The sequence below is a fragment of the Schistocerca cancellata genome, chromosome 2 (genome assembly GCF_023864275.1).
Source record: "Schistocerca cancellata isolate TAMUIC-IGC-003103 chromosome 2, iqSchCanc2.1, whole genome shotgun sequence".
Taxonomy (NCBI): domain Eukaryota; kingdom Metazoa; phylum Arthropoda; class Insecta; order Orthoptera; family Acrididae; genus Schistocerca; species Schistocerca cancellata.
The window spans coordinates 990,890,586-990,916,747 of NC_064627.1; the positions used below are offsets into that span (position 1 = coordinate 990,890,586).

The window sequence follows — 26,162 nt, forward strand, 5'->3', positions numbered from 1 at the left end:
TCTGAAGAACAATGAATGCTTATTCTGCAGTTGTCGTTTCTCTGCAGACTAACATCAAAAATGGGCACACTGCATGGAACACTCTCCTTGCATTCCTGAAGAAAGCTTGAAAAAGAACTTTTGTAAAGCCCTGGTTGCACTTCTTTTTCAAAATAATCCCAGACAATGTTTGAGAGACAATATGGAAGAGAATATTATATCAGTCAGTATTATTAGTTTTCTCCAACAGTTTGCTATTAGGACATTCAAATTCATTTGCTTGTGCTTTTCCCAAATTTACATGTCTTAAGTATTAAACAGCATGTATTTTACAAATAAAATTTGAAGTACAATGATTTCATGTAGATTTCCAAATCCCAAATATACAGTTATATCAAATGTTGTAATATAAAGTGGAGTAATGTGAGGTGACAAAAGTTCGCAACAGGACTGAGGCTAGCGTGAGGCCCACCACAATTGGTATCAATTACCTGATAATCCGACGAAGCATGGAGATGATCAGCTTCTAGGAATATATCTGTCTGTCCACTAGACTCTCCTACACATCTAAACGTTTTTCAGCTGTGTGTGGACCTAGTTTTAGTCAGTTTAAGATCATGTGACACTTCATTTTGCCCCAAACTTCCAATGGGATTCCAGACTGGCACTTGAGCAAGCCAGTGAAATCATACTTATGTCACCCTATTGCAAGAACCACTGCTGAATGGTTCGACTCATGTGAACCAGTGAGTGATCATATGAAACTGGATCACTCCCTGGGGATAGAGCATCTCCACACTTGACACAATAGTAGGTTTCATGATGTTCATCACACTGAGCCACAGAGAGATGACCATGAAGTTAATGAAGTGTCCCTACTTTACCTGATGACATTTTCCCCCCAGCATGAGGCTGTGATGCAGCCAACACATGAGTGCTACGCCACATACTGTCGGTTGTAAAATGCTCCCAGTAGTCTCTAGACCATCACTGGACTCTCATTCGAAGATCTAAATACTTATTCATCTGAAGAGATGATATGGTGCCAGTAACAGTATACATTAAATTTAGTGAAGGCATGCCTATTTTTTGAGTATCAGAGAGGACTTCTGTATTAGCAGCTCTATGGGCTCAGAGCATTCCATTAGCAGCTGTGAACAGTTTGCAAACCTCCAACAAAACTGGTCTCATTCTTCAGTCGGATGGTGTTTAAAAACGTACATTCCATACCAGTGTCAACTAATACAGGGCTGTTACAAATGATTGAAGCGATTTCATAAATTCACTGTAGCTCCATTCATTGACATATGGTCACAAGACACTACAGATACGTAGAAAAACTCATAAAGTTTTGTTAGGCTGAAGCCGCACTTCAGGTTTCTGCCGCCAGAGCGCTCAAGAGCGCAGCGAGACAAAATGGCGACAAGAGCTGAGAAAGCGTATGTCGTGCTTGAAATGCACTCACATCAGTCAGTCATAACAGTGCAACGACACTTCAGGACAAAGTTCAACAAAGATCCACCAACTGCTAACTCCATTCGGCGATGGTATGCGCAGTTTAAAGCTTCTGGATGCCTCTGTAAGGGGAAATCAACGGGTCGACCTGCAGTGAACACAAACGGTCGAACGCGTGCGGGCAAGTTTCACGCGTAGCCCGCGGAAGTCGACGAATAAAGCAAGCAGGGAGCTAAATGTACCACAGCCGACGGTTTGGAAAATCTTACGGAAAAGGCTAAAGCAGAAGCCTTACCGTTTACAATTGCTACAAGCCCTGACACCCGATGGCAAAGTCAAACGCTTTGAATTTTCGGCACGGTTGCAGCAGCTCATGGAAGAGGATGCGTTCAGTGCGAAACTTGTTTTCAGTGATGAAGCAACATTTTTTCTTAATGGTGAAGAGAACAGACACAATGTGCGAATCTGGGCGGTAGAGAATCCTCACGCATTCGTGCAGCAAATTCGCAATTCACCAAAAGTTAACGTGTTTTGTGCAATCTCACGGTTTAAAGTATACGGCCCCTTTTTCTTCTGCGAAAAAAACGTTACAGGACATGTGTATCTGGACATGCTGGAAAATTGGCTCATGCCACAACTGGAGACCGACAGCGCCGACTTCATCTTTCAACAGGATAGTGCTCCATCGCACTTCCATCATGATGTTCGGCATTTCTTAAACAGGAGTTTGGAAAACCGATGGATCGGTCGTGGTGGAGATCATGATCAGCAATTCATGTCATGGCCTCCATGCTCTCCCGACTTAACCCCATGCGATTTCTTTCTGTGGGGTTATGTGAAAGATTCAGTGTTTAAACCTCCTCTACCAAGAAACGTGCCATAACTGCGAGCTCGCATCAACGATGCTTTCGAACTCATTGATGGTGACATGCTGCGCCGAGTGTGGGAGGAACTTGATTATCGGCTTGATGTCTGCCGAATCACTAAAGGGGCACATATCAAACATTTGTGAATGCCTACAAAAACTCTTTGAGTTTTTGTATGTGTGTGCAAAGCATTGTGAAAATATCTCAAATAATAAAGTTATTGTAGAGCTGTGAAATCGCTTCAATCATTTGTAATAACCCTGTACCTTGTCTTTCTGAGGTATTGACACCTTCCTAATCCCAACCCTTGAAGCCAGCCAATTACCCTTGCCTTGCTCCACCACTTTATCCAGTTCTAGGCAAACAACTTTGAAGGCCAGACCTGGCTGCTGCTTCATGCACACTGAAACCATCATACTGGATGAGTGACAGTAAGCTGTCCCTTGTGGCCTGCATATCCTGTGAAACCCTAGCAGCACATGACTGTCATATACCCTTCTGTGGCGCAGCATACTATCATCTTTGACATACCTCGGCTATATCTGTGTTATGCTTACAACAAACTAAGAAACAATACAATGCAAAAAAATTGAGGGCACGTGAATCCTTATCTCTTCACAAAAATTCCGGGACCTAAAATGCTGCCACACAGTTACAACGTAACTGTACAGACTTGCTCCTTTTTTTATTCAAGGTAGAAGCACCTCTGTGTTACAAACAGATAAAATTGAATGTTATAACATATATATAAAACAATATGCAGTCAGTCCTTACAGAATTATATTCAATCACAGAAAATCAAGAAGATCTTTAAATAAAAGTCTTAAAATAACAAGGGAACAAATACACTGCTACAAGTGTATTTCATGTGGCGCTGCCACCTTTGGCAGTATGTGTTGCATTAGCACTGGTGCAAGCTACACACAACGAAGGGTATCCAACCCTGTAATGACATGTGCAAAGTTTTCTTGTCAGTCCACTTGCATTTGACATTCATAACCATTTTACAAAGGAAACCCAACAGATTCTAATGCATTAATGCTGCAGGCAAGGAAGCCAAAATGCTATGGATGTACTCCAGTGCATATTCAACTGTAGGTTCAGTAGAAGCATTTTGTGCCTCTTGTACTGAGATTTTCTGGAAGAGAACGAATCACAGATTTCAGGGTTCAAGAATTTTCATTATAAAACACAGTAGCTTCAATCCATGTACCATACCTCACTAGGACAGACTCAGGTGGCAATGCTAAATTCAGTAGCAATTCTCTATAGGATGACACATTATGTAGCTACAGCACACTTCTTCGGCAGGGACGACAGGTGATGTGGATTAAATGCAAATGGAATACATGTAGGGTAGTTGCCGCTATCAGCATGCAGACTGCGGCATCCAAATACATAATAACATTTTGTTCTTGAATTCAGCGAAACCATAGTACTTTAGACTGTCACTCACAAATCATTCCACTTCTGAATGATTTGACTTGGCAGCAGGTCAACGGTGGCTTTGCGGGTTCATCATCATCAAGTTTGCCAACAATGAAATTGCCAAAGAAAAATTTACATACACCATGCGATCAAAAGTATCCGGACACCCTAAAAAATGTACGTTTTTCATATTAGGTGCATTGTGCTGCCACCTACTGCCAGGTACTCCATATCAGTGACCTCAGTAGTCATTAGACATCGTGAGAGAGCAGAATGGGGAGCTCCGTGGAACTCATGGATTTCGAACGTGGTCAGGTGGCTGGGTATCACTTGTGTAATACGTATGTATGTGAGATTTCCACACTCTTAAACAGCCCTATGTCCACTGTTTCCCATGTGATAGTGAAGCGGGAATGCGAAGGGACACATACAGCACAAAAGTGTACAGGCCAACCTTGTCTGCTGACTGACAGACACTGCCAACAGTTGAAGACGGTCGTAATGTGTAATAGGCAGCCATCTATCCATACCATCACTCAGGAATTCCAAACTGTATCAGGATCCACTGCAAGTACTATGACAGTTATGCGGGAGGTGAGAAAACTTGGATTTCGTGGTCGAGCAGCTGCTCATAAGTAACACATCACGACAGTAAATGCCAAATGACACCTCGCTTGATGTAAGGAGTGTAAACATTGGACTACTGAACAGTAGAAAAATGTTGTGTGGAGTAGCGAATCACTGCACACAATGTGGCGATCCGATGGCAGGGTGTGGGTATGTTGAATGCCCAGTGAACATCATGTGTCAGCGTGTGTAGTGCCAACAGTAAAATTTGGAGGCAGTGGTGTTATGGAGAGGTCATGTTTTTCATGGAGGGGCCTTGCACCTCTTGTTGTTTTGCATTGCACTATCACAGTACAGGCCTACATTGATGTTTTAAGCACCTTCTTGCTTCCCACTGTTGAAGAGCAATTCAGGGGTGGCGATTCCATCTTTCAACACGACTGAGCACCTGTTCATAATGCACTGCCTGTGGCGGACTGGTTACACGACAATAACATCTCTGTAATAGACTGGATTGCAACAGAGTCCTGACCTGAATCCTACAGAACACCTTTGGGATGTTTTGGAACACCGACTTTGTGCCAGGTCTCACTGGCCGACATCGATACCTCTCCTCAGTGCAGCACTCCATGCAGAATGGGCTGCCATTCCGCCAAGAATCCTTCCAGCACCTGATTGAACGTATTCCTGCTAGAGGGGAAGCTGTCATCAAGGCTAAGTGTGGGCCAACACCATACTGAACTGCAGCATTACCAATGGAGGGCACCACGATTTTGTAAGCAGCCAGGAGTTGGATACTTTTGATCACATAGCGTTTTGTCAAGTGCGGTGGTTAATTATGTCGCACCACATACTCTGTGGAACCTCCTAGCAGCAAAAATCTAATTATAGTATGAAGGCTTTCACAACCGGATGACATATCTTCTGGTAAACCTTCCGGGATGTAAGGTCGTGGTCCATGAAACTCTTCAGCTCCTGAAGAGTTTCATGGACCACGACCTTACATCCCGGAAGGTTTACCAGAAGATAAAAATCTAATTAGTTTTTCCTTTAATGTTGATTCATCGCTGATACTGTTATCTCCAGTACTTTCATAGAAACTATATGATATTGAGGCACTTTAAGTTTGTATCTAGCAATATTCGCAGCAACCACCAACAGATCATATATAAGGGAAACATTCATTCATGGAGTTTGGAGTTCTTTGCTTCTGCGTTAATAATGTTTGCTTCTTAGAGGATTACACTGCTCTATTATTTGTAAAAGTATCACTACGTATATGTTGCTCATCTTAAGACTTCATAGAGCACTATCCGCTTACTACATACTTTACGTAAAACGATCTCCCTATCAGTAGTGTAAGTGTTGTCCACGGTAACATTAGATCTTAATTCAGAAGGTAATCCTGATAACAAAGCAATAATGTTTGATTTTATGTAACCAAATTAAAATATGTAACTCGGGTGAAACATGTAAAAATATTTAACAATAAAATAAACTGTATCAATTATGGCAACATAATTCAGCTGCAGAGTTAAACTTCATTCTGCATAATCCGCGAACATTTGCACTTTTCACATGCATCGGAGCAAACGAAAAAAATATGTCATCACATAAAAATCCAGGCACTACGGATGACACACACACACACACACACACACACACACACACACACACACACACACACCACACCTGTGCATAATGATTTAGTACCTCAATTATCAACTCAATGAGTAACAAACTTCATTGGTGCCATAACTACTTTGTTCTTTTACTGGGATACACAATAGCAAAGTTTTTATTTCTAAGTCTTGGAATTTCTTAAGGCTTTTGTACTGGTATCTTACTATGTGGTTATTATAATGTAACTGGACATATAAAAAATTTAATAACAAGGTAGTAGTAGGAGACCACACATACAAATGTATTTGGAACCAGTGGCTCCTCCAGCATGAGGACTAAAGGGGAGGGAAGAGGAGTGAAGGAAAAGTACTGGTGAAGTTTAGAAAAATTCCCAAGAACCCTAGGTCAGAGAAGACTTACAGAATGAGAAGAATGACATGAGATGGAAAGAATGATTGTTGAGGACTGCACAAGACGAGAATTTCAAATCTCGCCTGGTGCAGCCCCCAACAATCAATCTTTCCTTCTCATCCCATTTGGTAAGTCTCCTCTGACTTTGGGCTCTGGACGACTTTCCCAACACTAACCATTTCCTAAACCCCATCGATCCTTTTCCTTCACCCCTCTTCCTTTCCCTTTAACCCTTCTCCCAGAAGGAGCCACTGTCTCCAAAAGTTTGCAAATTTTAATACATTTACATGTGTGTTCTCCTGCCACCGCTGTATGAGTGGCTTTTTTATCTATACAATTACATTACATTTTCAAAAATTGATATATTAGTATACAGATTTAATGTTTAACAGTGTGTCTGTATCAGGTTATGATGAAACTAGTCTAGAATGCCAATGCATTTGTTTCATGTTCTGGAAACTGGCAGTGTATTAAACATAGCTTGGCACAAGACTGTTAATCAGTTAATGGTTAATAACAAAGTTAACTTTTCAAGTAATTGATTAACTTTTAACTTAAATATCAGAAAATTTTAACCATCTCTTTAACTTCTACTAGGTTTCTTTGAGATCGTTAACTAGGCACATACTATTTATGACAAAAATGGTGTCGCACTGACTGCGGGAATCATGTTCTGACAAGTTCAGGTCATGTAGGTATGTGGTTACGTCGGGCAGCATGTGATGTAAACAAACTACGTGGAGTGGAAATAACTAGGTGTTGGCTGGTTATTATTGTTTGTTTACTGAGTACGCATTAACTACTGTTTTTTGTAAGTGGATTAACAATGGAAACTAAATCATGATATTGGATTCTAGCTCTAACAATAATATAGAAGCCTAGTCTTAATACAAATGTAAAATGTAAAGCCCAGAGTCTAGTCAAAATGTGGTTGGGCATGAAATCAAAAGACTGAATCAATGATGCAGTATCTATTGGGGAACAGATTGCAGTAAATTTGTTTATTAAATTAACACCTGAATTCATTTCTACATGAAAGATAAAAAAAAATCACGGTGCTTCAGAAGTACCCAAAACACTCAGGATTGATTGGTTAATTGAGAGGGTTTATAGGACCAAACAGTGAGAGGCCATCAGTCCTGTGATTCTGAAGTTACAGTGAAAAAGGGTCCATTAAAAGTTGACAGATTCCGGCAAGGGAGTCAAATTCTAAAATAATGAAGTTAAAACTTAAACAGTAAAAAGCATAAAACGGTAAATCCGATCGAAAAACAGAAAAAAAGAGTGGTCTTTCCCTGGGGGAGCAGTCTTTCCCAGGGGGAGCGGTCATGGGGTTGCAGACCGGGAAGACATGAAGAGAGGTCCCTATCACAACCACCCTGCCTGTACTCCAGGAGTAAAGCAAAACCTTGCATCTGGAAATAAAAAATCACTTTCATGGAGGAAACTGAGGACCAGTTCAACTATTCGTGAATCGTCTGCTAATATTAAAATTAAGGAATCCGGAAGACCACACTTAGCACAAAGGGCCAAAAGAAGCGGATATTCCATTAATATGTGGGATACCATCGGTCTGGGTCCACAAACACATTGTGGGGGCAGTTAATTTTCTTGTTTTTTTGTTTTGTTTTAGCACGCAAAAATAACTAGGGTCATACACACCCATATCAGAACTGTAGTACATGAAGACACAGACAGGAGTTAAATACCACTACATATTAATTCCAATCGAGGGAAGAACACAGCTAAAAACAGAGACGTGGAGAAAGATCTATAAAATACACCATAGAGAAGCGGAGGCCCTGAACTAAAAATTAAATGGCCTTCGCCATATTGCTATGACATAAAAAGTAAAACACAGACAACAGCCCCCACGAAGTTCACTAAAACGGCCGATAACTCAGATGGGAAAAAACACCGAGAACATATGGTTTTTGTTTTTTAAAGGGCATTCTGTCAGGAAATGGTGGACCATCAAAGGTTGAGCACAGTTAGTGCAAAGTGGTGGGGGAGCACCAATAAACAAATGGTGATGGCTAAAAAGACAGTGTCGAAGTGCAACCTAACTAAAATGATTTCCTCATGGCGAGAGGGCCAAGAGGAAGTCGTCCAAGCTGCTTGGAGAGGCTTAATAACCAGGAGCTTTTTCCCATGCAGGGAGGACCAGTTATGATGCCAAACTGACACCACGTGCTGACAGATGACACTACAAACATCAGTGGAGGGAATATAAGTAACTAGCAGGCTGAGGTATGAGTACTGCAGGCCCAGGGGTTAGAAAAGGCCCGAGGTATTCCTGTCTGTCGTAAGAGACGACTAAAAGGAGTCTCACACCTTTCGGCCTTTATGAAATGATCCCCTGTAGGGTTTGACCTCCATTTTTCAAAATTTTCCCGAAGAGCGAACCAATTGGGGAAGGGCGCCTTACATGGTGCATCGTGCCCATAATGCATTGAGATCTTTAGCTCACTTTCTCATCGTGGCATTGCAGTCCCACTCATCCTCCATCTCTTGAATGTGGACATCATCCTGGGTGCATTTTCCTATACCCACTACACAGTGTCATTTTCTGCGCCAACGAGGACCATGGACTCCCAATCCTTTGCACCTCACATCCAGCACGGTAGCCAGTCCGTTGTGATGGAGCCGCCATGTACACTGTTGTTGTAGCCCCCTGACACCACAGGGATTGCTCTGCTGATGCCTGCACCATTAACTCCCCACGTGTGCCATGTGGTACATGCCCATCTCCCTGGGACATCATCAGGACTCCCGGCAATGACCATCTAACAGGTGGCCCTTACTGAGGTTGGGTGGCGCCTGTGGGGAGGGCCCTTGGTCAGAGTGAGTGGCATCAGGACGGATGACACACCATGAAGCGTACCACGTCATCACTTGCTGGAGATCAAATGCCAGCAGTCTCTTAAGTGTTCTAAGTATCAGTACAATTCAAGAAGGAAGTACGATCATAAATCATTGCCCATTGCCCTCCCTGGCCAAACCATGGGAGGAACGCCACGCCAAGGAGCTTATTCGCCCCGGTACCTCATATGTACAAGAATTGATGGGGAATTCTGGACTGTGACCACTTTCCTGTGATTCTGTCATTCCCCTGTTGCCACCAGGCGGACAGACCGCCAAGTTGGGCTTTCCGCAGGGCCAATTGGCCTTTATATACATCTGCTGTGCATTTTGACGCCACATTTTCAAGTTGCATTGATGCAATCGTGTAAGGTGTCTCTGCCACTATTCTTCATGCTGCTAGCACTGCTGTCCCTCTATCCACAGGTCCCCTTAATCATCGACCGGTACCATGGGACCAAGGCTGTAGCAGTCACTCTCCAGGACCGCCAATGGGCATTGCAGCCATTTAAACACCACCTTTCACAGACCAACCTTCTCACTTTTAAGTACTCCCTGCTAAGGCTCTTTACCTTATTAAGCAGAGTAAAAAGGAATGCTGGGGCCATATGCCTCTTCATCGGAGGTTTGGTCCAAGCTACGTAACCTTTTGGGATGCCAGCGACAGTCAACTGCCCATGGTCTTAACGTCCAAGGTGCTCTGTGCACTGATCCATCGATCCTCGCAGAAAACCTCACGACACTTTGCGACAGTGTCCCCTTCCTATCCCGCTAGCTTTCTCTGGCAGAAACGTCGAGTTGAACAGACCCCCCCCCCCCCCCCCCCCCCAGCCCCTCTGTTTCAACTCGCACAACTCTGAACCCTATAATGAATCCTTCACTGAATGGGAATTGTTGCAGGCTCTTTCTTCTTGCTGTGACACGGCCCCAGGCTCAGATTCCATCCACAACCAGATGATCCAACACCTGGAAATTCCCCAGAGGCAACATCTGAGTCTCCAACCACATTTGGCTCACGTGAGCTTTCCTGTCACAATGGCTAGACAGTACAGTAATATCCACCATTAAGCCCGGGAAGAACAGTATCGGGAAGAACCCACCGTCTCTCAACAGCTACTGCTTGATTGGCCCGGCGAACGTGCTTCGTAAACTTCTCGAGAGGATGGTTAGCTTCAGATTACTTTCGGTACTTGAATCTCGGGGCCTTTTGTCCCCGCATCAGTGTGGCTTCCGGGAAATGACATTTTTCCATTGACAAAACTCTTTGTATGAATTTCTGGTGGCACAATTGATTTCTTTCACTGTCTTTACATCTTGGGACTGTTGCTCTTCCGTTTGTTGTAACTACAAAATTCCTGGGGCTCATGGTCGAAAGGAAACTTTCTTGGTCCTCCTCCAGCCCCGTGTATGCGGTCGCTCAATGTCCTACGTGTCCTCAGTGTTACTTCCTGGGTAGCAGGTCAAACCACCCTCCTCTGTTTTTACCAGTCTCTTGTCCATTCGAAACTTGACTATGGTTGTTTCGTTTATGTGTCTGCGCATCCATCTCTCTTATGCCGTCTCAATGCTGTCCACCACTGTGGCATCCATTTGGCCACTGGCATCTTTTACAGTAGACTGGTTGAGTGTCTGTATGCAGAAGCTGCCACTATCCCACCGCTGTGACTTTCTCCTCAGCAGATATGCATGCCATTTGTCTGCCATGTGTGGCCATCCATCCTATGCCTCTTTCTTCAATGACTCCTTTGATTGCCCTCTTCTCTGTTACCTCTTTGAGTTCGCTTTCAGCTCTTGCTCTGTCAATTTAATACCACGCTACCTGCAATTTTATCAGTGGGTGTGATCCATTCAACATCGTGGCTTTGTGCGGCGGCCTGTGTTCACCTTGGCCGTCACTTGTTTGTTAAGGACACTACTCCAGCTTCTATCACTTTCAGTTTCACGACCTACACACGGAACTTCCCTATAGTACCTTTGTGTGCAGCCTTGGCAGCAGCCTCCTTTCCTGTCAGAACGATGTGACCATGGATCCACATAAACATCACAGTGACTCCATCAAGAGTGAGCAAATGACAGCTTTCCTGGAGCTGTTGCACTAAGGCATGGACAGTGTACAGCACACAGAGGCATTGAAGGACACATAGTGTGTCGAAGCAGATGACGCAATCAGGGTGTACACGGGGACAAGGAAAAAAATTTCCCGGATTATTCCCGGATGTCCCGTTTAAAAAATATGCTTTTTCCCGGGCAAAAATACACTTTTTCCGTGCTAAGTGACAGTACGTTTTCCGTAGATTTTCCCTCGGAACTGTAAAACTTATCAATCCTTTGAATGGTTAACGTTTTATACAATCGCGTAGAACTTCCCGGAAAAAAAAGAAAAGACGGGACAGAGAAGTTTTGGAAAGACCTTTGTTTCGCAGCAATATATACGTTGCATATTTTCGTATTACGAAAGTATAAATTCGAATCGCACCAAACACAGCGCGTTAGTTTCTGGAGCGTTGAAACCGAGGTTGATATGTCCTTTTGTAAGCAAATCATATCTCACGCCACGAGATCTCGCCAGCCGATGACAGCAGCTATTCAGAGCATAGGACACATGTTTTAGTCATCCAATAGCAACATCACTTGTTACATAGCGCGAACACACAAGAGGAAAAGTTAACGGTTTACATTAATGTACACAGTACCGTATATCTACAAGAAAAGCTAAGGTTTCACATATAATATTGGTGTCTAAGATTAACACGCTACAACAGAAGCTAAGCTTTCACATGTAATACTGATCCTTTTTTGCGTGTGTTATACTTTAAGATACATCACACAAATGTGCCAGTAAATTTAAAATTATGACATAAATGTCTCGCGGCTCGAAATTTTTGTAATTGGCTGGTCCTCAAACTGTTCAGTTTCGAACGCTCTGTGATTTAGATATCCATCCCACTTTCTCACACGTAACATAATTCATCTTGGGTAAAAAGAAATTTACTTTGAAAGTAACGCTTTTCGAACCACCGTTCGCAATACTATCCGGAGACTGTTAGAAATAGGTTCGATTTACCAGTTGCCAGAGAGCGCCAGAAAACAGACATTATTTTGCATGCGCAACTGCAGTGTTTTAGGAAGCCCACATGTTCGTGTGTATAAAGCACTAAGAGAGCTTAGATTACACCATAAAAGAAATAGGGCATCAGACGATACTCCAAAGAGCTTCGGAATTTCGTAAACCATACTAAAATGCATAATTCAGCTCGAAGAGCAAATTGGCTTTTTCCACATTCACAAAGAAGCAGGTCCCATCCGATATTAAGCTTTTCAGTGTGGTTTTTGGGATGTAAATTTTCTTGGTGTACCAATACTATACGATCTCATTTTTGGTTCTTTATTATGGCATAATGCCATACATGGCAAAAGATAATAACGTGCATTTGAAATTCAGCGAACAGTTGGAACTAGCCAATACTGTAGAATGAAACCACTTACTTCCAAATAAAATGATCGCCTCAGCGGAAAGATTAATGAAGTCAAATTTCTTTAGCAAACTTGCAAAAATAACTTCATTGTTCTGCAAGGCGATTAATGCTTGACTGCTACTAACTTGGAAATAAAATAAAATCAGAAAACTGAAATCAATAATATATTTTTGTCCTCCGTAATTATGCGAATGTATTTTAATTCACTTGATAGCTCACGGCCACAGAAATCCGTTTTGTTTTCATTTGACATAGGAGCTGTAAACGAAGAGAAGCAGCGAAATCACTTAACGTAAACACGGGTCCCGTGCAGGTTAACTCCCTCCCCACTACAACTCAGACAACTCTGTGCAAGCACGAATCTTGCAGCTAGGGTGCGCGAGAAAAATTTTTCTCGTTTGCATCTGGCTGCTTGCAGCTACTACCAATACAGCTAACAGCCAAACTACAAGTAGCGCCGTAGCGGGAAGCGGGAGAAGGTACTGCTTATACGCGAGTCAAGTGCGCATGCGCAACAGACCGCTGGCAATTGGTCAAACGAACCTAATGTGAACAGTTGTGACGTCATGCTCATAGCAAGCAGTTCATGTTACGAAGAATTAACAGTCTACGCCCTACAGCCTTTGACATATTTTTGCTATTTGCGGACGCTTGTGCGTGCACGGGGTTTCGTTGTAAATTGCACATTTCCTTTGCCACTAAAGTTTTATTTTTTTCCCTCTCGTTTATATTTTATTGCTGCAGTATCATTCTCCAGTAGCAGGATGCAATAACGTTCTTTGCTAGAAAATCAATTCTGCAGTCAAAATTACAAAAATTTAACCGAAAGCTAAAACAATGAAAAATTCCTGGAATTCCGAAAAAACCCGGGTTTTCCCGGATTTCCCGGTTGTCCCGGGTCGTATACACCCTGCGCAATTGAAAAGCCTGTGTCGCCCAATGTAATATGTGGCCTGATACAGGGTGAAGAGTTCTGCTGTAAATACTGAGCAATGTTCTGGAAGCCGATACCGAAAAATGTCAGAGCCAATGACAAAGGCACATCTGACACCATGGTCAGTCCGAGAGCTATCTGTGTACAGTGACGTAGACCACATATCTTCGACTGTAATGATGAGAGATAATTTGGGGATGGGAGATAAATATCTGCTTCTCTAGCCAAATGGTTAACCAGTTCATTCCCTAGGAAGCTCACAAGACTTGGGACCCAGAGAAAGGCAACTGAGCAGGCAGCACGGTCAAGGGCAGAGAGGAGGTCACGGATAGCAGACACCAAAGGGTGATGAGAGTAGCAGTGGTCTACACCTACAAGGATGTTCTGCATATAACGTGTAAATGCCTGGCAGAGGATTCACAAACATCTCCACAATAATTCACGATTATTCTATCTCTTAAAGCGCATGGAATACACAAACACCTGTATCTTTCCGTGCGAACTTCCCTTATTTTTTTATGATGATTGTTTCTCTCTATGCCGGTCAGCATCAACAGAATATTTTCACAAACAGAAAAGAAAATTGATGACTGAAATTTCACGAGAAGGTTCTGCCACAGAGAAAAAGCCTTTGTTTAAATGTATCATTTCAGTGACACTCCTTTCGTCTTTCCCTCTTTCCTGATGAAGCAACCATTGGTTGCGAAAGCTTGAATTTTTTGTGTGTGTGTGTGTGTGTGTGTGTGTGTGTGTGTGTGTATCAACATGCCAGCGCTTTCGTTTGGTAAGTCACATCATCTTTGTTTTTAGAGATATATTTTTCCCACGTGGAATGTTTCCCTCTACTATATTAATACCCTCTTACAGTTATAAAATGAAAGAACTGTTGCTTATGGTGTTACATTTCACGAATTCTAAAATCAAGATTCTGTTACAGTTAATTCTTCTTTCTAAACAACTTTGACCACGCATGAAATGTGGTAGCTGTCACCGGGTAGTCAGTGTTATGTTCTTTGTAGTGGTTAGTACCTTCCTTTTTGCTATATATTTTCTCTGCCGTCGAGCACTCGTACAGCTGTGACAGTATAATTTATATCTGAGGGAATGAGTGTAGTGCGGCGAAATTCAAAGTCCCGCTACATCTTTCTCATGTAGCACATGTTTTCATTGTGGAGGGGACAGAGTGGTGGGAGGTGGGGGGTTGGGGAAAGAGGAGATGTAGTGAGGAGAACACTGAAAAAACTGAAGACACTGTTTGTGGAACTGCAAAGGTGAAGGCAAGAATGGAACTGAACAGGATCATGGGAGACAGAAAAAGAGGAGCATGTTAAGGAACAGAAAGATGGTAGTAGGAGGTACAGAGAAAGAGGCGGCGAACTTATAGTCCCATCATTACCACAAAACACAGGTACCAGTCCCTTCTTGATAGTGTTGGTGGCACAACAGACTGATTGGCTGCTAGAGCAAATTCGTAACATCTAACTCTCCTATTATATGAACTACACAATTTTTTTGATAATAATGTTTGGTGAGTCAGTAGATAAATGCCAGACTATGGTTCCAATGAACTCGTGTTCAATCCCTGGTCTGTCACAAATATTTTAAAGCTGTGGATTCTGAAAAACCGTTAATATTATTTTATTGGTTAGTAGTTTCAGCTTATCTACAAGCCATCTTCAGATCTTAAGCAGTTTAACATGGTCGCCATTCACCTGCCTTGGCACGTTTATTTTATTGTGCATGTTCAAATTTGAACTGACAATGTCAAACAATAAGATAAATGTACCAGATCAAGAATCGATGGTAAACCAAAATTAGTAATCAATAAAATTACATTTGTGATCTTTACTATTAAGGGGTTTTTCTGAAAACACAGCTTTACACAATGGATCACTTATCTCCTAATTTGACAATGTCAAATAATAAGACATCATTTTAATCTTCTTTAATCACTTTTTTCTGATCTGACAATGTTTGCTGATGTGAAAAATTCAAGTTGCACCATGGTCTGAAACCCACATTAAACTGTAGACCCTTCTAATTGGCTGGGTAAGACATGAAGGATGGAGGAAGGCAACAGCATACTGCATCCAAAAGGACGATGCCTAGCAAAGCACTGTAGTGTTCAAACCATGCTTCAGACTATGGCAGCTATATTTTTATTTACTTAACCCGGCGGTGCATGCACCTGGAAACAGGACGGCAGTACACGCAGCTGCCTCAAAAACTCTCTTAATCTCAGTTGTTTTTTCTGATTTGAGTTGAAAATAACAGCACCATTTATCGCAGCTGTGTTCATGATGCTATAAAAAAAATTTAAAAAACCGTTGGCCATCATCTTGTGTTTCTAGCTACATTATATGTTGCACTCATTCTGTCTACAATGTCAACTCCACCCTTAGTAAGGTTATAGAAAGTGATAATTTCTAGTTTTTTATCATTCCCTGTATTTTCGTCAATATTTCCATTGTGGTGCATCATTGACAGTAGTAATACCACTTTATTTCGTTTTGGCACATAAGAGACTAAGATACAAACATAGATGACTTTTCTTGTCGGTTTTTAGTGTTAATAAATCCCCTTGGGACCTGTCTCTTGTTCTTCCTCAGGGTACCAACGATGGTCGTCTCCTTCGTAATCAATGTGTTTGCAAGCTTGTAACTTGTAAAATAATTGTCGCAAGTTATGTTGCGGCCTGTATTCAGGATAGGTTGGCAAAGTCTCTGAACAAGTTTAACTGGTCTGTTGTCCTGTCTGTAAGGGCCTTCAGGCTGTTGCCCAACATACACCTCCATGTTGAATGTGTAAAACATTCTGGCATCCACTGCTGCAAAAATCATTACTCCATACTTGTTTGGCTTATTTGGCATGTACTGTCGGAATCTGCATCTTCCACGGAATGCTTCTAGTTTTTCATCAACTGTCACGTATTCAGAAACTGTATAAGCCTTCTGAAAGTTTTCAACAATTAGACTGAACACCTGTCTTATCACCGCCATGTGATCTGTTTTCTCCCTTTCCATTCTCGTTTGTTTATCGTCAAGTCTGAGGCATTGAAGGAGAAAACGAAATCTGTTTATGCCCATTGTGAGACGAAATATTTCAACTCCTGTGCCATCTGTTCACCACAAATCTTGTGGACTTAGTCCATGGGCACACATTACACCAGCGTAGTACAATAATCCCAATAAGGCCTTTATTTCAGCTTTATTAGTTTGTTGTGCATCTCTTTCCCTTGAAAAGTTTCCCTGGATACTTTGAATGTACCTACTAGTGCAGTCAACAAGTATGTGCATAATGTTTTCATCAACAAACAGTTCCCAGCACTGTTGAGGATTTGTAGCAGTTTTCGCAGCACCTTTCACATCTGGTAAATGAATTATGACGTTGACAACGTGTGCGGGAGTACTTTGGTGGAGCACGTGAGTTCCGTACTGTTCTGTCTTTACCGACAAACACATCACTGTCAGCACCACAATCACTGCCTTCTGATTCATCACTCAACATTTTTTGTTCAGTGCTGGTATAACTTTTCCACTATGGGTCTGGGATTTCTTCAAGGTTGATTTCTCCATCTTCAGAATCACCAGCGTCACTTTCTGCCATTACTTCTTCAATCAAGTTCCTAATTCTCTCCTCCTGTGCCTTGTAAGAATCCATGATGCAGTTACAACACTTACAACACACTAAAGTATGGTACAAAGGACGAAAAAATCTGTTCTACCACTAAACTAAGAAGATACCGCAAATATGCGAGCGCTTGAATAACCTTGGCGGAGCTAACAATAAACTGATACCAGTGCACGCGGCTGGCCTGTGAGACCCTAGACATCTTTGTTGTGAGCTAACCGGAAGTGCTATTGTTGAAATACCAGATACACCATACCAAATCACTCTTATTACACTCACTTAAAGGCGAGAAGGCAGCTTCTTGGAAACAAATTTCAGACATTGCATTAATGTGAAAATATTCTCCTTGGTCCGACAGACCACCTGCGTGTACTGACAGGTTAAATAACAAATTTTTGTTCTTTAAAAAATAAAAATAGAACATGCCGATTTCCTCAAGGAGACCATACTGCATCCCCTTCCACTGTTACTACAATAAGGAAAAACCATAATTTTATTCCTGTTCATTTACTCAACACTTCATTAGTAGTGTCAGGACAGCTCACTTCTAGCAAAGACAGCACGGGTAGTATGTTGCTTACATTTAGTACAGGGGGGTATACACGTACATGAGAAGAGGAGGGGGGGGGGAGGGTGATTTCCCAGATTTTCTGATTAAAAACACACTTTATCCTGTGTGTAAATATCCTTTTTTCTCAGGTGAAAGTACGTGTTTTGTGTGTTAATAGACAATATATTTTCCCTCACTGCTGTAAAACTTTCAACTCTTTGAATAGTAAGGTTTTATACATTGACGTAGAACTTCCCGGCACTTTGGGAAACCGGGGTGGGCCCATTTTGAAAAGCTCTTTGATGCATGGAATCAAGTACACTGCGTACTTTTGTATTAAAAATGTATAAATACAAATTCCACCAAATACAGTACAGTAGCTGCTCAAGCACTGAAATCAAGATTGTGATGTGCTTTTGTCAGCCAATTGTAGCTCATACTACGTGATCACGCCAGTCAACAGCAGCAGATATTCAGAGCATTGGACATGTGATGTAGTCTGCCAATAGCATCATCACTGTTAAGTAACATGAACACACGAATTGGAAAAGTTAATGTTTAAATTAATGTACATGAAGTATAGCTACAAGAAAAGTCAAGCTTTCACGTATAATATTAGCCGTCAAAAATGTTTTGCTATATTCTGCAAGGGTGTGGTCAGGTGGGATCCTAAAAACACGTATTAAATTGTATTTCTGACAAGCACAATTATAAATTTCACTGCTGTTCACTAAACAATTCATAAGTTACCTGGCTGAATATATGTTTGGTCAAACACATTGACTTTTCCATAGAAAAGCCAATTATGTGTGGTATTACTCAAGAACTTACCTCACACTGTTTTTCACGGATAATTGTACTTTCTGCCAGAGTTATTCTACACTTTGTAATTTATGAAAGAACTAAAATAAGTATGAAAAACTGACCTTGAAGCTTGGTCTCTCTCTCTCTCTCTCTCTCTCTCTCTCTCTCTCTTTGGGGGGAGGGGGGGGGGGGGTTGTTACCCAATAAGATATACCAAATAAATGTGCCAGTAAAATTTTTAATAATGGCATAAATGGCTGGTCTTCTGTCCCCGAATTTTTCTAAATGGCTGGTCCTCAAAGTTGTGAATGAGAGTCAAACATGTGATGATTTAAGAACTTCATCACACATTTTCACACATAACATAATTCACCTTGAGTAAAGGAAATTTACTTTGAAAGTAATGCTTCTTGAACCACTATTTGCAATATTTTCCCACAACCTGATTGAAATGTAAATAGTTGTGATGACATGCTCATCAAAAGCATATTTGTTGTTACGAAGTACTACATAGTCTGTGTCCCAAAGCCTTTCACTCATTTTGCCGTCAGCAGACGCTTGTGTGTGCACTGAGTTTTGTTGCAGGAAATGGCACATTTTATTTGTAACTTAAGTTTGATTTTGGTGTTATTCTCTCATTTATGTTTTATTACTGCAGTATTATTCTGTTGCAATGGGCTAAAGCAAAATATTTTGTTAGAGTGAAAATCCTTGCCAGTCAAAATTACAAAAATTGAACAGAAAACAGCAGCAATGAAATTCCTGGGTTTTTCCCAAATTTTCCAGTGTGTATACACCATGTAATATGACAAATGGTGGGTTGGAAAATTCTGAAACACCTCAACTGAGTTGCATGAAGCAATGATGCACCCTTGTGGACCATCATGTTCTTTCCATTGGGCACTGAGAAATGATTTATGATAGATTCCTGAGCACCATCTTTTGGCAATTCTTCCTGCACCTGCTACCACCTCAACAGGCACTCAATACATTTTACTGTATCAAAGGAAAATTCTATCAAGAAAACTAACCAATAATGTGTAGTACTGCCAACAGACACATAGGAAAATGTAAGTGATATGCTTCCTATTGTTTGGAAATAATAGCTCCTTCCTTGTGGGGCACTGCAGGAGGAGGGGGCAAGGGGGGGGGGGGGGGGGGGGGGGGATGAAAACGAGTACAGAAGGTTGTGTCACACAGAACCAAGGATTAGAGGGATCCACCTGTAGTGAGAACAAGGGTATAAATATTCAGCTTTAGCTTCTGGTGTACACACAAAAGAAAGCATCATGAGGAACCCCGAAGTCATCAGGAATGACCAACAAGAAGAATCCATGCAATCATTTTGATCACGGGGAAAGATTATTGGTGCAAAAGAGGAGGGTGTGTAACAAACTTTATACAATGAATATTCGACAAATGCTCTCTGAGAATGCACGAGTAAACCAAGCCAGTCACCGCAATTTGCTTGTTAGATCATTGGAGGAGGAATGTCATTGTGTGAACTATGTTCTTTTCTAACAGGAAGATTTTTATAAACAATATTAGGGATAGGCTAGATCGCCACTTACCATAAAAATGACATGTTGAATTGCAGACAGGTATAATGGAAACACTGTTACACATTTAGCTTTTGGCTAAAGCTTTCCCCAAAAAAAGGGCGCACACACACACACACACACACACACACACACACACACACACACACACACACCTGCAAGTGTGTGTGTGTGTGAGTGTGTGTGTTTTTTTGACATGGCATAAGCTCACCAGGTATTGTAGATGTTTAAAGTGAAATGGTAAATTGTTATGAATAAGTGGGATTTGGGGTGTGAAGTCTCTCTTGCCTGCACCACTTCCCATCAAAATTTCCACTTCTACAATAACTTGGAAAGAAGTAACTTTAAGCCTCTGCGAGTGAATGGTTCTGAGGAGTGAGATAATGCTTAATGCTCTCAAACAGAGTTACATCACGCCTCGCTTTCAGAGCAAGTTTAAGTCCAATTTTCTCAAGGCACAGCAAGTCTCGCTTCGTGATCTTCATTGGATTCTTGAGATTGCATAGTTTGTCTTTTTAGCCGTTCTGGTGTATTTAGAAAGACTCAACTGCCTTGTAGGCATGTTTATTCGTAAACAGAAAGAACTCAAATCACAAAGCAAATTTAATAAACTTGTTTTTCCTATCAAAAATACAAATAAAACCTATCAAAACTAGAAAAGCAATATCATTAAATGTTAGTTCGTTTTTATAAAGATAAGATTGTGGCATTTAATGCTGTCACTGACGTAAACTTCTGAAAATACATCAATCAGTCTCTGATATAGAAAAACTAACGTAACCATCACTTGGTTCTTTAGCGTACTGCACCATTATGACTGATTATCTGAAACACTAAGCTGAGCAAACAATTTTCGATAGAACTTTTGATTACAATATTTTTTTTCTGTTTTCCGATTTAGATTAAATAAAACCTGCATTTGTCCCATGCTACGCTCAAGTTATCTGTGAAAACTCCGTACAAATTTGTGGCAGTTTTGGCGATTAGCTTATTCAAACAGAAGACAGACAGACATGAGAGCTTTAGATAAAAAATTTAAACCACAATATCTTTATCCTGAGATCCGATTCTGATGAAATAAAAAATGTCCGTTCCCCAAGCTATGCTCAAGTTACTTATGAAAACCACATGAAAATTGGCCAAGCAGTTCTGAAGATTAACATGTTGAAACAGGCACAATAGTTTTATTATTATTTACTGATGTTTCATAAATTATAACCTCTGTTCACACAAAGTGTAGGGTAATCAACTCATTGTCTTAGAAGAGCAAATGATAAATTCCTTAAATTTACATCATGCTTTTTATATTCTACACTGTATATAATAGTGATGAAGCACTGATAAATTTTATGCACTCTTGTGGATTATCATGTTCTTTCTTCCCAAAAGTAATATGAACAAAATGTATAAACCTTAATATTAAAGAATGAGCACACAACTCTTATCAGTCTGCAAGCCCCTTTCTACAACTGCATATGTGCATATGAAACAGAAATCACCTGTGCTAAGCGTGTCTTGCAGATTACTTAAGTAAAAAGTAGAAAAAAGGTTGTTTATAGACTACACGCGCGTACAATGTGTACAATTAATGTTAAATGTATGTAGAATGTTCTACAAAGAGTATGTAACTTACCAGTTCATCCTTTTTTCTGAAGCCTGTAAAACATACGACTAGGCCTGCCATTGCATGACAGTAGAGAGGTCTTGTATTGTGCGGTAATGTATCACCTTTCTCAGCACACTCTTGTAGTGCAGTAGGTCCCATAATCCTTAAAAACATAACACATGTTTCAAACCAAATAATCACTTACATTGTGTGTGTGTGTGTGTGTGTGTGTGTGTGTGTGTGTGTGTGTGTGTGTGTTCTAGCACACAGACTGCAGTAAAATGGCAATGGCAGCAGCATTCAAAATGGCCCGTCATATTTTTTCTTCAATATCATATTCAGTTTTTTACTTCGATCATAATTATGATTGATGCTAATTTTTTTCTCCTTTTTACGATGCTGTACTAGGATTTACAAATTAGACAATTTCTACACTAAATCAGAAACTGACACCACTGATGACAACGAGGATTTAGTTCCAGAGACAAGTGAAGATGAAGATGGCGACATTATGAACAAAGACGGTAAGTGGAGGAGGGTTGAGGTCCTGATCAAAGTCAATCCAAGATGTCCACTAGGAATGGAACCAAGTGAAAGGTTGCCAATTTTTCATCTTCTGTAAGGTGGTCAGCTGTGAACATTCTAAAGGTGAGAGGAAGTCCCACTACTTACATTTGCCAATGAGCAGATGACTGACATTACTGCGTTCTATCTTATTTTTGATGAAGCAGTGCTACAACTCTTGAAGAAACACACACAATAAAATTCTTGAAAGGTACTAAAGAATTATGACTGATGTCACTTGAGGAACCAGAAAAATCTACAGCTGCAATATATACCTGAGGTGTCATTTGTACAAAAGGTACATCTGCAGATACTCTTTGATCACATTCATGGGGCCTGCTTCAATCAACATTATGCCCAGGACCAGATTTCTGTGGTTAGATGAAAATTCAACCCAAGCTGAATGCCTGACGGCCCTCAAATTCATTCTTATCTCTGAAATTTGGAGAAAGTTCATGTAAAACAGAATTATTTACCATCCAGGAGAAAATATAATCACAGATGACAATCTACAAACACACAAAACAAGATTCAGTTTCCCTCAATTCACCCAGGAGAAAATATAATCACAGATGACAATCTACAAACACACAAAACAAGATTCAGTTTCCCTCAACTCATGCCCAAGAAACCAGACAAATAAGGTCTCAAATTTTGGATTGCTGCCAGTGTAGCAACAAAGTCTACAGGTTGAGTCACTGTAGCTTCCCTTTTATTTCATGAACAGTTCCAGAATCAATCGCGATACTGAAGCAAGTATATCATTCTATTTAAAAAATCATACTTGCTTTAATATCTCTATCAACAGAAGTCTTTAAGACACTTTATTACATGCCACTGTACACACTCCTCATTGTACTATCATTTGCCAAAAACCTTATTTCGATACCTGGAATCATTCAGGAAATAGAAGGGTTGTGACATGACTCACTTTATATATTAATGCTTTCTCAAATCTTGGGAAAGAGGATATGGGTAGAGGGAAGCAGCTACTCACAAGTCCATAGTTCTGAATCTTGTGGACAATACTTCGCAATCCGGGAAGAAACATGACAACAAACAACCACTTCACATATCTTCGACTTGCTAAGAAGCTCATGGACAAGGAACAACATTGTCACGAAATATCTGATGAGGTAAAGAAGCCAAATGCTAGAATACATTCCATCACCACCCTGTGACAGACTGGCAACACAGACTGCACCATGACTGTATCCCATGATAAGAAAAATTAAAATGTCTTTCTTCCGATTCAAAGCATGTTGAAGTAGTAATAAGCAAAGAAGGATAGAAGAAACATGAAACTGCAACATGCTAAAATGCAAAAAAGTATATGGTGGACATAGTTGATCAAATAACCTGTTAATGCAATACAAAGGTTGCATGTGGGAGATGCTACGTGCATGTCTTACACAACTTACAGGACACAGTGGCAAGAAGTGCACTGCTAATCTACAAAATAGCAACAAACAACAAATTGGGATGGAAGAACTTCGTATGTCAGCTGGAAAATGAACTCAAGGTAACGAAATAGCAACACGAAGAACAGACAAAAAAAAAAAGAGGACACAGGACCAAAATCATCGAGACAGCAGAAGTAGTATCAAATCAGTCTCCGAAAAGGCAACAAGACCTGTGACAACTGCGTTAAGGTCCACGAAGCCATGTATGAAAAAAATGTGTGCATTTAACAGAAATCACCTGTGCTTAATACATCTAGTGGATTCTTATGACTTGAATGGAAAGTACAACAAAGCCACGTGTAGAACACATGCAAGTATAATACGGATTCCTAATGCTGTGTAATCCTGCTCTATGTCACTTTTCCACCGTGTGCGAGGTCGGCCCAATTGTCTTGTTGCTCGGAAGGTGCCTTCAATTGCCTTCTTAAGAAAATTCTGTTGGTTTCCATTCCAGCCACATGCCCAGCCCACTGCTGTCTCCTACTTTTTAATTTCTGGATGACAGTGGGTTGCTTTATGAAGTTCATCAGTTCAAATATCTTCAGAAGTATAAATATAAAAAACATAAACAATGGATACAATGAGAGAATAGCCTCAGGATCAAGATGTCTGCATCCTCTAAGCAGCCCACTCAAAAGTTAAGCTTTGTCAGTCAGCACAAAGATGAAAATATATAACACCATCACATGCCCAGTAGTACTGTATGGTTCAGAAAGCTGGATTCTTACCAAGAAGGAAAGAGAAAAACTGAATGTTTTCAAAAGAAAGTGATGAGAAAAATCTGGAGACCTGTGTTGGAGAATGACACCTGGAGGAGTTCAAAAGAACACTGAAATTTACCTACAAACAATTAATATACAAAAATCTATAATCTAGGGAATGTGTTAGCATGAGCAATGATAATTACGTATGATATCTTTTTGTTGGGATAAGTTACATAAGTACAATGTACTATCAATTATAGACTGTAATTCAGGACTTGAAAACTGCAGATAATCTAATACCATGGACAGCACACAATTAAAGTACACAGTAATGTATTAGAGTTGTTCAAAAACAAAAATTAATTGCAATGCTATAATTAAAATCACTTAACTTTATTCTATTTTATTCATAGTTGTTTGTGAGAATACAGTACTCATAAAGAACAGTGCAAGCCAATTTCACATTACACTACACTACTTTGAAACAAAATAGTCTTGAGTTTATTTCTGTCTCAGTGGGGCAGCTTGTCTTTTGCCAGAAAGGTGAGTGCCTTCTTGCTGTTCCAGGTAGTCCTGTAATGCTTCGGCACATTTGAAGTGCTGATTAATGTTTCTGGAATTAGGAGAATGTTGTTATCTTCATCACTGTCATTCACCACCTCAGATTTTTCTTCATACTCACTGAGCAATAGCACTGTCACTCAACATCGCATCACCTGGCTCGGTGCAGTTCACATCAAACCATTCAGAAATAGTTTCAACCTCTGGAGGTCTTTTCAAAACTGCAGCTAACACTGCTAATGAGTAGACTTCTTCATCATCAGAACCACTGATTTCATCAAGTTTAGGATTAATGTTTTTACATGACTTTGCCTTGGCTGATTGTTTTACTTTGCACCACAACTTCGACACATTAAATTGCATCTAGCACAATCAATTGTTTCCAAAACATTTGAAGATTGCTGCCCAATCAATAAGTCTTTATAGCAGATTACCTCTTTAAATTTTCTTCATTGTAGCAATGGTACCCTGATCCATTGGCTGAATTAAGGCCGTCACATTGGGGTGTAAATGTTTTACAAATATCATCCCATCATTCAATTTAAGAAAAAGTGCATTCAGGTGTGATTGTGCATTGTCCAGTAACAATACAGGCCTTGCAAGTAGACCCTTCAACATTCTTGCACCTGTGGTACAAAGCAATTATGGAACCATGTTTGAAATATTGTGTGGTCCATCCAGGCCCCTTTCTGGTGAAAACAGTGGACAGGTAAATTGCGAATTTCTTTTCCATTGAAACGGCTCATTTTTAGCTTTACCTACTATAAAAAGTTTAACTTTATGTAATCCTGTACCATTAACGCAACACAATTACCGTTTCCTTACGGATTTATGACAAGCCACACTATGATCTGCCTCAAAAGCTGAAGTCTCTGTTGGCAGACACTTCCAGAACAGTCCAGTTTTGTCCGCATTATATATTTACTCCAGTTCTATGTTTTCTTGTGTAATAAATTCCTGGAAACCATTACAAAATTCTGAAGCAGCTTTATTATCTACAAGTAATTTTCCTCCTTGGATGGGAATCTCCTAAACCACGATACCGTTTAAATCTTGTTAACCCAACCGGAAGACACATTAAAATCTGCTTCAATCCTCAAAGATTAGAAGAAATGCTGGG

General features: G+C 40.6%; 1 protein-coding gene across 5 annotated transcripts in view; it reads right to left on the reverse strand.

Moving 5' to 3' along the window:
* The window catches only part of LOC126162966 (protein ECT2), a 231,247-nt gene that overhangs the window by 159,088 nt on the left and 45,997 nt on the right, over positions 1 to 26,162 (reverse strand). For all 5 annotated transcript variants that reach the window (XM_049919808.1, XM_049919806.1, XM_049919807.1 and 2 more), the window contains exon 4: positions 21,778 to 21,913. In XM_049919808.1, the coding sequence (XP_049775765.1) occupies positions 21,778 to 21,913 (136 nt within the window). The remainder of the gene's footprint in view (positions 1 to 21,777; positions 21,914 to 26,162) is intronic.